We start from the raw sequence: 12967 nt of genomic DNA on the forward strand, positions 1-12967 counted from the left end.
GGAGGAAGGCGAAGGAGAAGTCGGCGGCGAGCGCGACGGCGCCGGCCGCCGGCGCGGAGGGGTGAGGCCGAACGGCGGGGTGGAAGCGGCGAACAACTGGGTCGAGGAAGCCGAGGAGGGGCGGGGGGTGGATCTTGCGGAAGCGTCGGAGGAAGGAGCGGTCGGTGATGAGGCGGCGGAAGGAGACGCAGGCGGCGGAGGCGCGGATGAGGTCTTCTGGGGTGGGGAGGCGGAGGAGGATATCCACTAGTAGCTCGTCGGGGATCGCCAGCGAGGCCATCTTCCGGCCGCCGTCCGGCGGCGGCGGCGGCGTGTGTGTGGGTCTGTGGGAGTTCGCACGATGCAGCGTGTGCTGTTGGGGAAGTAAGCCCACGGTACACATGGGCTGCAGAATACGGGCCGAGAACTCAAGTGAATAAGTTAAGTTTAGTACTCGTAAAAAAAAGAGTTAAGTTTAGTTGTCTAAAAAAAAGTGTCCCGGTCGATTCTTTCAATCTTTCCTAGGGTTTACCTCCTCTCAACGGCGACGGCCGTCGTTGAGTGTTTGCTTCCTTCCTGTTGTGCCTCGCCGTGGAATCCACTCGGGTTGACCAAGGGACGGTCCTTGCACTGTTCCCCGGCCTTGGTGGTCCGCCGGAGGGGTCGTTGGGTTAGGGTCCTCTCACAGCCCGAAGTTTCTTCTCGGGCTAGGGTTTCAAGGATGGCAGTGGATGAATCGATCTCGACGGGGGTGCCCCGCAAGGTTGATCCAGGGAAGCAAATTTCAGATGGGGTTGGAACCTCTGCGACGGATGGTATTAACAGCAAGCACACAACTGTTGTTGGGAGTGTTTCTTTAGTTGCAATTCTGCTTGTATTCAGCGGAGACACAGAGGAAGGCATGCTTGCGCTTCCATCACCTGATGTACCACATCCCAAGAGATCAAGGACCAGTTTAGTTAGAAAGGAAGGCAATGTTATAGTGGCAAAAACACATCTGGCGGGCTCCCTAGAGGAGCGCCGCCAAGCCCATTGAGTGCACTCTATTGGAACTGCCGCGGCAGTTAGAGAAATTCGTGAGTTCACGAATAAATTTGCCCCTACCCTTTTATGCATTGTTGAAACTCAGATAAAAGGCTCAAGGGTAGATGCATTAGCAAGTACTTTTGGTTATGATAATGGTTTTGCAATTGATATTAGAGGCGGAAGTGGTGACATTGGTGTATTCTAGAATAATGAAACAAAAGTTGATTTTCTTGGTTACTTGGAATATCATATCGATTGCTCAGTATTGGAAGAGGGTTAGGACCCGTGGAGGTGCACTGTTGTATATAGAGAGGCCCAGACCGATCTCAGACATCAAACTTGGGACACCCAGAAGAACATCAGTACCACTAGCAACCTTCCGTGTGGATGTGTTTAGGGGGGGGGGGATATCTGGTGCTCCCACCCCTACGGTGCTCCCGGTGCTCCAAAACTCGGTAGCACATTTTTGTATCTCGAGCAATGTTTCGAATTTTGATTTAATTTTTTTTGACAACATACTTTGATGTTGTGTCAATGTGCTGGATTTTTTTCAGAATTTTTCGAACATTTAAAAATGTGCTGCCGGGTTTGGAGCACCGGGAGCACCCTAGGGGTGAGAGTACCGGATATTTACCCGTGTTTAGGGGATTTCAATGAGGTTCTGTGCCCCGAAGAGCAGGAGGGCGTAGGAGAGAGGAGTAACGCTTAGCCTCAGGCTTTCTGTGACGCCATCGATGTTTGTATGTTACTTGACGTCGGATATATTGGCAGGTTTTGGACCTTCGAGAAGAAAGTAACAGGGGGAACGTATAACAGGGTGCATCTTGATCGAGCCCTCGCAAATGCAGATTGGCGAGCAAGATTTCCCCTGGTGGACCTAACCCATTTGACAGCGGCCACATCAGATCATTGTCCAATACTATTGAGTCTGAACAGAGAACACCCGAGATGCCAGAACCCTGGAAATTTTTGGTACGAAGTGATGTGGGAAGGCCATGAGACATGGCAAGACAACATCACTACACCGTGGACAGGGGGAGAACTATGCAGCAGGGCGAACCAGCTCAGAACAAAACTGCAGGCGATCTCACATGATCTTGGAAGGTGGTACACAAACACCTTTGGAAATGTCCGAAAAGAATTAAAAAAATTGAACAAATAATTGGAGAAGCTAAGGTCTGATCCGAGCCGGATAGCACCATCACATGTTGAACTAAAGATTAATGAAAAGCTTGTGGAGAGGTATCATCGAGAGGAGCTACTATGGAGGTAGAGGTCCAGGATTGATTGGCTAACCTCGAGGGACAAGAATACTAAATTCTTCCACCTGAGAGCTGGCATCCGCCGAAAGAAAATTTTGATGAAGGCATTACAAAATTTGCTAGGGGTAATGACTAATGATCCCGAGCAGTTGAAGGGACTAGTACACGATTCTTATAAAACTCTATACACTAGCGAGGGGGTCAGCAATATGGAGGCAGTCCTTGAAATAGTACCAACCAAGGTCTCCGCCGAGATGAACGAGGTGTCGGTGGCTCCTTACACGGCCGAGGAGGTAAAGAGTGCACTTTTTCAAATGTTTCCTACCAAGTCTCCCGGTTTGGATGGCTTTCCGGCTCACCTCTACCAGCGCCATTGGGATCTTTGTGGCCCCGAGGTGACTAAGGCGGTACTAAGGATTGTCAGATGAGAGGACAGTGTAGAGTGCATTAACGACACGGTTTTGGTGATGATCCCTAATAAGGTAATGAACTCGTCTTTATTGTCCCAATTTAGACCCATAAGTTTATGTAATGTGCTATACAAGATTGCATCCAAAGTTGTGGCAAACAGGCTGAAGCAGATTCTATCTGACATCATCTCAGAGGAGCAGTCTGCTTTTGTCCCCGGAGATTGATAACTGACAACATAATTAGCGTATATGAATGCTTCCTTTTATGAAACGCAGCAGAGCAAAGGTGAACAGTTACAGTGCACTTAAGCTCGATATGGTGAAGGCATATGATCGCCTTGAGTGGGACTATCTTCAGGCCATGTTGTTGAAGTTGGGTTTCACACCATCGTGGGTACAAATTTTGATGAACATGGCGCAGTCAGTTTTGTTCTCGGTGCTCATTAATGGTGAGAGGCTTGATCAATTCACACCTAGCAAAGGCATCCGGCAGGGAGATCCGATATCCCCTCATATCTTCTTAATTGCAGCAGTGGGCCTTTTCGTGCCTCATGAAATCCAGTTCTTCGGCATCTCAGTTGGGGGTATCAAGGTGGCTCCAACGGCCCCGGCCGTCAACCACCTACTCTTCGATGATGACAACCTGCTGCTTTTTAAGGCGAACATTGAAGGGGCTAATGCAGTTTCAAATCTACTGGAGAGCTATTGCTTGGCATCAGGTCAGCACATAAACTGTGACAAGTCTTCTATATTATTTAGTCGTGGTTGCCCACGGGCCACTAGAGATAATGTCAAGAATATTTTGAACGTTCAAAACGAATCTCTCAGTGATAGATATCTTGGCATGCCAACTGAGGTGGGTCACTTGAAGAATGGGACTTTTAAGTACCTATGAGATCGTGTATGGGAGAAGGCTAGGGGATGGATGGAGAAGCTTTTATCTGCTGCAGGAAAGGAGGTATTGATCAAATCTGTAGTGCAGGCAATACTGGTGTTCTCCATGTCATGTTTCCGACTCCCTCGAGGGCTTTGTGAGAGTGTGACTTCTCTGATCAGGCAGCTTTGGTGGGGCAGCAAGCAAGGCAAACGTAAAATCGTGTTGGGTAGCATGGGATGTTATGACGAAGCCCAAACACTTGGGTGGGCTTGGCTTCCGCAACCTGGAACTCTTTAACCTAGCATTGCTGGCAAGGCAGTCGTGGCGGATCCTTCAAAATCCATCATCCTTGAGCGTTAGGATTTTAAAGTCCGTTTACTTCCCGGAACAAACATTATTTAAAGCCACTTTGGGCCCTCATCCTTCCGAGATTTGGAGGTCTATTCTTGATGGCAGAGGTACATGGTCTTGTTAAGAGAATAACCAATGGAGAAACAACTAATATTTTGTCTGAGAATTGGATTCCCAGGGAAAATATGAAGCGGCCACCGACATCACTCATGCGTGCGCCTCCAAGTAAGGTGTCTGAGCTGATTAATAGCACAACCTCATCTTGGAACGAGCAACTAGTGCGATCAGTTTTCATCCGTATAGATGCAGAAGCGATCTTGGCTATTCCTCTCTGTACTAGGCAAGTGGAGGACTTTTGGGCATGGAGTGAAGATAGAAGGGGAATCTTTACTGTCAGGTCAGCATATAAGATGATCCAGCGAGTCAAACTCAGCAGGGAGGCGTGGTTAGATGGAGAGGAGGGTTCGCCTCACTCTGATTTGGACAGCATGGGATGGACAAAACTATGGGGGATCAAGGTCCCGTCAAAGCTGAAAAACTTTCTTTGGAGATTGGCACAACACTGTATACCTACAGCGGCTCTGCGTTACCCTTTGGGCGCTGTGGGGAGTTCGTCGAAAGGCAATTCACGAGCAAATTTATCAGTGTCCTTTCTCCATTCATGGCTTTGTCCAGTCTTATTTATCCGAACTGAAATCCATCGAGAAGAAGTCAGTACAACAAGTTAACCCACGATGGACTCAACAACTACCTTGGATCGCACCACCTGCAGGTATGGCAAAACTAAACGTTGATGCAGCCGTAGGGAGAGGAGGAAGATATGGTGCAGTGGGGGCGCGCAATAGCTAGAGATGCCGAGGCGTGTTCCTGGGGGCTTCAGCAATAGTCTGTCCCAACAATGGAGACCCAACTGTCCTCGAGTGTTTGGCAATAAGAGAAGGTCTGGCCCTATCAGATGATCTATATGAGCGGAGGATCAAGGTGGGGTCGGATTGCAAAGTGGTAATCGATGATATCTGTAGCAAGAATCTGACTTCTTATGGCGCAATCATTCATGAAGAAGTAGATCATAAGAGTACTTTTATTTCATGTATTCTTAGTCATGAATCTAGGAGTTTGAATGTCAAGACTCACAAACTCGCGAAGCATGCTTTATCCCTATCGGCTGTCCGGCATGTGTGGCTTGGGCAGCCGGATGGTCTTACTTTCGTCCGTGTAAACATTGTGACGGTTTGATTAAAGCTTCGGAGTTTGTCTAAAACAAAGTTGTCTAAAAAAGTGAATAAGTTTAGTTTCTCTCTGTCAAAAAAGAGAGTGAATAAGTTGTTATAAAAAAAGCTATTATAAGAAAAGTGAATAAGTAGGTGCATTATAGTACTTCACTGATCATTTTATTTAACCAATGTGGATAGATAAAAAAACTGCACTTCCCTAAAAGAAGCACAGTACCATATCATCGATTAAGACTTAGTTTTCGGTTGCTTAACTATGATGTGATGTCCTTCTTTTTATGATCTGATGTAATAAAAATAGGTGTAAAAATAGGCAAAGCAGATCAACAAGACACTAAAGTAGTACTATAAAATAAGGAAAAACGACTGGAACAACAAGATTACGAGAATCCATCAAACACCAAGCGTAATCTATGTCTACACAATGGTAGCAAAGACGCTGGTGAAAAACTTCACATCCGGACAATCTTGCTTATATATATAGCTCACTCACTGCAAGTGGCAATAATGCAAACAATCAACACAGCACATGCACAAACCGAATGAAAAGTCAACCGAATGTAATCAACTTTACAAAAGGATCAAGAAAGATGGAGAAAAAGAGAGGAGGCACCCTACTTAGCGGTCTCAGCCCCAAAAATGTCACTCCCTTAGCTAGCTATTACTCCCTCCGTCCCAAAATTCTTGTCTTAAATTTGTCTAGATACGGATGTATCATTTGAAGATCACATTGTACGTGGTAGCACATCCTAGGGAAGATCACATTGTCCAAGGACGTGTTGCCCTTGGTTGCAGTGGTCTGGACACCTCTGGTGCTCTAGCCCCTCATCACCTTGCACATCCTCTTTAGCTCTGTCATCTAACCACGCATTCTTCGTAGGTCTAGACTCAATTGATGCCTCCTTCTCTTGTTATCGGTCATGACTCGCCTCGGCATCCATGCCAATTGTGGTCTTCGACACATAAGGTCGGTAGCTGAGTGATTTTTTTACGCAAATGTGCAAGGAATGAAGCAGTTAATTGACTTGACGAAAATGCTGGTGGCGTCTTTTTTAATGCCAAGAAAAATGCAAGAAATCATCTATCTATTCAGTAAACGTAGCAGTACAGTACAGTGCGTACTAAATTTGTAGTTTCAGTACCGAATCATGAGTTAAAACGTGACAGATGAACACGTGTCAGATAGATCATTGCTTTTCAATCATCAATCAAAAAAGAAAAAGAGATGAATGAATATCATTTGCATCCTTCTCGGGTGAACAGTGCTGCTATTGATGCTGTTTGCTTGCAGCCAGTGCACACCAGAGTAGAGTAAATATTGTCCTTTTAAGGTAACAGATGTTATAATCAAATACTCCCACCATCCCAAAATAAGTGTCTCAACTTTGTATAGTAAAAAGTGTACAAAGTTGATACATTTATTTGAGACGGAGGGAGTACTATGCTGCTAGTTGTATAAGTCAAACTAGAAAAGGCAGGCTAGAAAGAGTCATAAAGATTCTTCGCCCCACACTTCTCAGTTTTTTTACACATTTTGTTTGGTCTCACCTGTCTTTTCCACATGCTGACACAAACCATATTTGCCCCTCAAAAATCTACAGCTGTGCTGATAACAACTTGATATAAGATGTTCACAAGTATAGCTTGCAAAAGCATAGTATATTGTGGGACGGAGGGAGTAAACGGGCAGTAACATCAACTTCATCCGCATGACATGAATACCCACACAAACTTCTGTGAGCTCCAAATCACAACAAAATAATACAGTACGTACTTGCCAAGTAGTACTGCATACCAATTCCAAAGCTGGATTTGTTTCCCACTGGGAATTTCTACTCAACTCATTCCAAAGTCCACTACAACTACTCAACTCATTCCAAAGTCTACTAAAACTGATGCCACAGGCAAATGACCTTGATTTTACCATCAGACAAAAACTGGATGTTAACTCAGATGAATGTCTACTCACAACAGTGGGGGCTGAATACCAATCTTATACACCATGGACGAGCGTTGCCTCACGGCCCACAGCCACGCAATGCAGCTAATGAGTCGAGGCCGCAACAAAATCGACGATGACACGGCGACCAACAGGGCAGCTAACGGTGAAAGCTTTGCAATCCAACCTTGCTCATCAACCTCATAACCAGCGACCAACACACAACAAACTTACAAAAAGGAACGAGTCACTCATCCAACCCTGACTCCCTTGGTCGTCGTGGATGCAATGGTACTGCTACTCTGGCTCCTTGTCTCCTCGCGCGCCCTCTCTAGCTCGGCTACCAGCCCCTGCACCCCCCACAGGTCCAGCCCCAGCGCGCCGCCTCCTCTGCCCGCCACGACCCTCCTCAGCATCACTGTCGACGACGAGCAAGGGGTTTGGAGCTCGAGCGGCCACTGCAAGGGCAGGTCCTTGCACGCCTCCAGGGTCAGCTTCTTCCACTTGGGGCACCGGCACAGCGCTCCCCGCTCCCTGGACATCAGCAGCATGCTGTGTGCCTGCATATGCACAAGGATACACCATTACATGGACACAAGCTCAGTTGTTGTCTGACAATTTCACTTGATGTTGCACACTACTACTGAGGCTGAACTTGCTCTCTTTTACGGTACGCAACTATTAGTCTCTCGCTGGGTTATATATGAAAACCTTCATATGAGAATGGTTGGAAGGCTTAGTAATGTGATTGACATTTAAGAAAACTGAAGGCAACTTATGAAGTGAGACCTGTCCTCCTTTCCCTCGCCACAGCACGACGCGCCTCGGCATCGTTGACGACGGCGAACAAGTGGTTTGAAGCTTGAACGACCACTGGGAGGACAGTTCCTTGCGCGCCCCCAGGGCCAGCTTCCTGTACTTCAGGCACTGGCACAGATTCCCCAGCTCCCTGGACGTCAGCATGGCGTGCGCCTGCATGCACAAGGGGCTCAATCTATTGCTAATTTTCTGTTGTCTGAGAATTTTCACACAAAGCTGCACACTAGCAAGGCTCAACATACCCTCTTTTATGGTGTGCAACTGCTAGTTAGGCTATATATGAAGTGACCTTTGAGATGAGAATGGTTGGATGTTGATTGAAAATCTTAGCTATGGGATTAATATTTAAGAAAATCGCAGGTAACTTTGAATAGAGAACACTATCTAGAATGCAGCGAAATTCTGTAAACAATTTTTTTGTTAAGGATACTAGTACAGTTAAGCTCAATCATGCAGCAACCCGGGCAATTGTGTGGAGATAACTATGAAGGGAAGGAGGTATCTGTCACTCAACGGAAAGCTTACCACTTGACACTGTCGGTGACGATAACAACGATGGTGAAAAGTTGCAATATACGTGTGACGGTGCAGGAAATGAAGCACACACCCTCTCAACCTGGGATGTGTCGACGTCGAGGGTGAAACCACCTGTCTGGACCGACGAGCTTCCACACTGATATAGGAGCAAGTGCCTCCCCACCGCACCTGTGAGCAAGGACCCAGAATCCAGCGAGAACGTCCTCTCCTCCATCTGCCACTGGGTAGAAATCCCAGCATTGTTTCGCCAAACGTTATATTTAAGGCGAGATGTGTCGGGTTTAGGCACAAACATCCGAATCATGCCTTGGCCTGCCTCCACGATGGCCACATCATCGTCCAAATGTCTGGCACAGAGTGGGTGGTCAGCCATGGAGAACTCCATCCTCTGAATGTCAAGCACTAGCAACTTTTCAATTGAACCTGAAACCCAGTAGAAGCAACCATGTGCATAATGGCGCGACATGAAGAGATCCATCCACGACCATAACAGGAAGCCCAGCAACAACTCGCTTGAAAAGGCTCGCCATTTCCCTGTGCCGGAAGAGAAGACAGCGGCCACTAGCTTAGCTTCAAACAGCCCCATCCAGATCACCCGGAATGATGTCCCCTCCTCCTCCTCGTCGCCGTTGCCGGGAGGGACGAGGAAGGTCTCGGCCAAGCAATGCCCTTCTACCAGGAGTTGGTCCACGACTGAAGCGGCTAGGTCATCGGGGATTGGGGGGAGCAGGAGATACTGCCGGTGCAAGGGGTCGCACACCACCATCTCCTTGAAGAGGGCTCCGAACCCATCGACGGAGTCGTGGCGGCGGGGTCTGTCGAGGAGGACGCGGCCGTCGCGGACTTCCCGCACGGACCAGTCCCGGGCGGGGGCGGGGAGGAAGGCGAAGGAGAAGTCGGCGGCGAGGGCGACGGCGCTGGCCGCCGGCGCGGAGGGGTGAGGCGGCACGGCGGGGTGGAAGAGGTGCCGACCTGAGTCGAGGAAGCCGAGGAGGGGCGGGGGGTGGATCTTGCGGAAGCGCCGGAGGAAGGAGCGGTCGGCGACGAGGCGGCGGAAGGAGACGCAGGCGGCGGAGGCGCGGATGAGGTCTTCTGGGGTGGGGAGGCGGAGGAAGATGTCCACTAGTAGCTCGTCGGGGATCGCCAGCGAGGCCATCTTCCGGCCGCCGTCCGGCAGCGGCAGCGGCGGCGGCGGCGGCTGTGTGTGTGTGTGCTGCTCTGTGGGAGTGAGTTCGCAGGAGGGTGTGTGTGTGCTGCTGGGGAAGTAAGCCCACACACGGTACACATGGGCTGCAGAATACTCCTAGTTCGTCGCGGGCCGAAACTTAAGTGAATAAGTTTATTTTCTAAAGTTTCTCAAAAAAAGTTTATTTTCTAAAAAAAAGAATATGCATATAGAGGACGGCGTTTCGATGCACAAGATTGAAATTTCAGAAAATAGCAAACAAATCAAAAAAAATTGAAATTTTTTGGCACCAAAGATGCACAAGTTTTCTAGGTGTATGCAATTTTTTGTGGTGATTTGACAGAGGATCAGTCCTTGACAAAAGAAAAATCGGACCCTTATCTTATAACTTGGAATTCCTCTCCCTATGATGGTGTTTGCGATGAATGAAATGGAAATGGAGTGAATGAGCAGGAATGAATCTCCGGATCGCTTCTCCTATATTCCGAATGTAGTGGCGTCGGCTCTCTCTGTCTTCCTCTCATGTCGCCTCAAGAATCTCATTTAAATCCCCGGCACAGAGCCAAAGATAATCATACTCTCTCCTCGAATACTTCAGCAATTCCCATCTATTTTTCCTTTTATATCTTGTCGACTCTTCATAGAAATTGGTGAACCTCCACTCCTTCTCTTCTACCTTTTCATTCTGGATCACTACATCAATGTGAGAGTTGCTAAACAAGTTTAGGCCAACCACCAAGTTGGTGTTCCAGAAGAGAACCAGACCGCCGCTATGTCCAACACTCTTAACAGCAAAATCGATAGAAAACCCAAACCTGAATTGCAAATCTTGAGCTCTCGTGGTAGACAACTTAGTGTTCGAGAGAAAAACTAAGCCCAAGTGATACAAGTTAACCAAGTAGTTTATTCATTAACTATCTCCGGCCGCTCGCAACCCCGGCAATTTAAGCATAGGGTATTCATTGCTTTTGAGTCTCTCTTTGGTGTAGTACTAGAATTTTGGCTCATTGATCCTACTACTGAAGATCCCTCTAGATAAATTAGGGAGCTGCCTTTAGGAGCATTAGAGTCGGGAGAGTTAGAGCCAACAACTCCCTTCAACATCAAGCATATCTTTGTTACCCTTGTTTTGGCTCCTTTGGGTTGTATAATGATCTGACTATTCTTCCTAGCAGTCACAGCTTTCCATTGCCTAATATGATCTAGCCTTCTCTCCAATTCCTCCTACGATTCATCGTCCTGGCCTTAGAACTCCTCTTCATCTCCAACATAATCATTGTCCATGTGATCATGATTGCCGCTACTTCGGCCAGATCTCCCTCTGCCTGTTCCACAACCCCTTCCTCATGGTGGTCATATACTCCCTGAAGTTTTGATATCCTTGAAAACTAGCGCATTTGGATGGTGGATATGGTTGCCACACTCTTTTGTAAACATGACCTAACATACCGCAAACTGCACACCATTCCGGCAACCATTCATACTTCAATGGAGAAGATGGTGTTTGTTGTCTTTCACAATGGATGGTGTGTTTTTAAGCGGTTTCCCTAGATCCAATTTAACCCAAGCTTGAAAGAAACTCTCAGAGAAATCTTGTGGTGCTGGTTCAACGTATATGAATTCTCCCACTTTACTTGCAAGCATTTTTTAGCAGCCCCATGAAACCATCTAGGAGATCATAGATCTGAATCCAAATGGCTATATTGAATAGTTGAATTGAGCTCAGCTTCGTGAACTCATCGTAGGGTGCAAGAATGACAAAAAAATATATACATCCACGAGCCGTTGTCCATAACTTTCTCCCGGTTACCGAGACATGAGAATGGCATCATGTACAAATTTTCATCGAAAGATTTGATTTAACCTCTTGAGCAAGATCTCGGGCAGATCACATATTCTTATAGAACCAAAATTTACTATACTCCATGTCCGTGTCGACCCGAGCGATGGCCATCCAACGAGTAGCCTCAGTCGGGTTTTGATCCTCCTTTTTCATGTCATAATCCAGAGATCGTCCTCCGTCAATCCCAACTCCATCATTGGCTCAAGATCGAATTGTTCCTTCACCGTAGAAGTCAAAGATTCCAGCGCCATGGCTTCCTCTTCCGAGAAGAGATAACTGTTTATGGGCTTTGGAGAAATACTGACTCTCATATCTCCGAGGAAACCCACCAAGGACGGGAAAAGCGCTGCAAAGAGTGCCTCTGGGTTAGCCCGAGTGGAATCCAAACAGCTCTAGGGAGGAGGGAATTGGAGATCTCAACGCTGGCACAGTTGCGGCAAGAGAAGAGGAAGCCCTAACGATAGAGAACCGACACTGTCGCTTGAACCATGTCATGTTGTGGATTTTTTACTAAGTGCATTAGAGCATCTATAGTCGGGTGCCCCAAACCCGCCTCAAACGCCTGGACGGACGGCTCGTTCACTGTCCCATCACAAAAATGCGATCCGGACGGGCACCTTAAACGGGTCTCAAACGCCCGGGCGGACGGCTCGTTCACTGTCCCCCGTCACAAAAATGCGACCCAGATTGGCGCCTTAAACGGGCCCCAAATGACCAGGCTGACCGGCACCCCTCATATCCAGGCCAAATATGTGGCGGATATGGAAGCGCCCGGCGCCTCCACCACGTCAGAGCCGACAGCCCGACCCCATCGCAAATTGCACCAAATCCACCCCCGGACCTACCAGATCCATTTGCTCGTCAGCGGGCGAGACCACAACATGGGATACTATCTTGCGATGGTACCTATCCTTAGTGGGTGGGGTTTGTGAAGACCATATACGAACCATAGGGCGGGAAACAGAGCCACTTTACAACAATGCAGGAAGCAGGTAGGAAGGATGCAGAGAGGGCATCCAGAGTGCTTCAAGCTCGTTGGAGAATTGTTCGTGGGTCTGCAGCAAATCTGTGGCAGCTCATGACATGTTGTGTTATTTTGCACAATATGATTGTGAAGGATGAGGGTGATGGTGTTTCCCAAGCCAATGATTTTGAAGCATTTGGAGAACAAGTTTAAACCTCGGAAGGTCAAGATGCAGCTCAGCTTATGAGCTTTCTACAGATGTATCAGAATCTTCGAGATCATCATGTGCACGCGCGGTTACTCGATGATCTCGTGGAGCATATTTGGACCCATAATGGAAACCAAAAAGCTGATGTTTGAGTTGTACACTTCAAATAATTTTTATGCAACACTATTTATGTTTGGTACCAAACTTAGTCATTTACGTGTGACATTGGCTTGTATGATCGGTGTGAATGGATTTAAGAGTATGAATTTACGACATGTGGATACCGGGAGTGAAATATGACTGCCCGTCCGGATGCGTCTGCGGATGTGCCCGG

General features: G+C 47.6%; 1 protein-coding gene across 1 annotated transcript; it reads right to left on the reverse strand.

The window, feature by feature from the left end:
* Positions 1-7081: 7081 nt before the first annotated feature.
* On the reverse strand, positions 7082-9667 carry LOC119357079. Its single transcript, XM_037624062.1, has 3 exons — positions 8421-9667; positions 7866-8048; positions 7082-7636 (listed from the first exon to the last, which is right to left on the reverse strand). Exons 1-3 carry the CDS (start codon positions 9586-9588, stop codon positions 7374-7376), a joined length of 1614 nt encoding a protein of 537 aa, XP_037479959.1. The 5' UTR covers positions 9589-9667; the 3' UTR covers positions 7082-7373.
* Between the last annotated feature and the right edge of the window lie 3300 nt (positions 9668-12967).

This window comes from Triticum dicoccoides, chromosome 2A (genome assembly GCF_002162155.2).
Source record: "Triticum dicoccoides isolate Atlit2015 ecotype Zavitan chromosome 2A, WEW_v2.0, whole genome shotgun sequence".
Lineage (NCBI taxonomy): Eukaryota > Viridiplantae > Streptophyta > Magnoliopsida > Poales > Poaceae > Triticum > Triticum dicoccoides.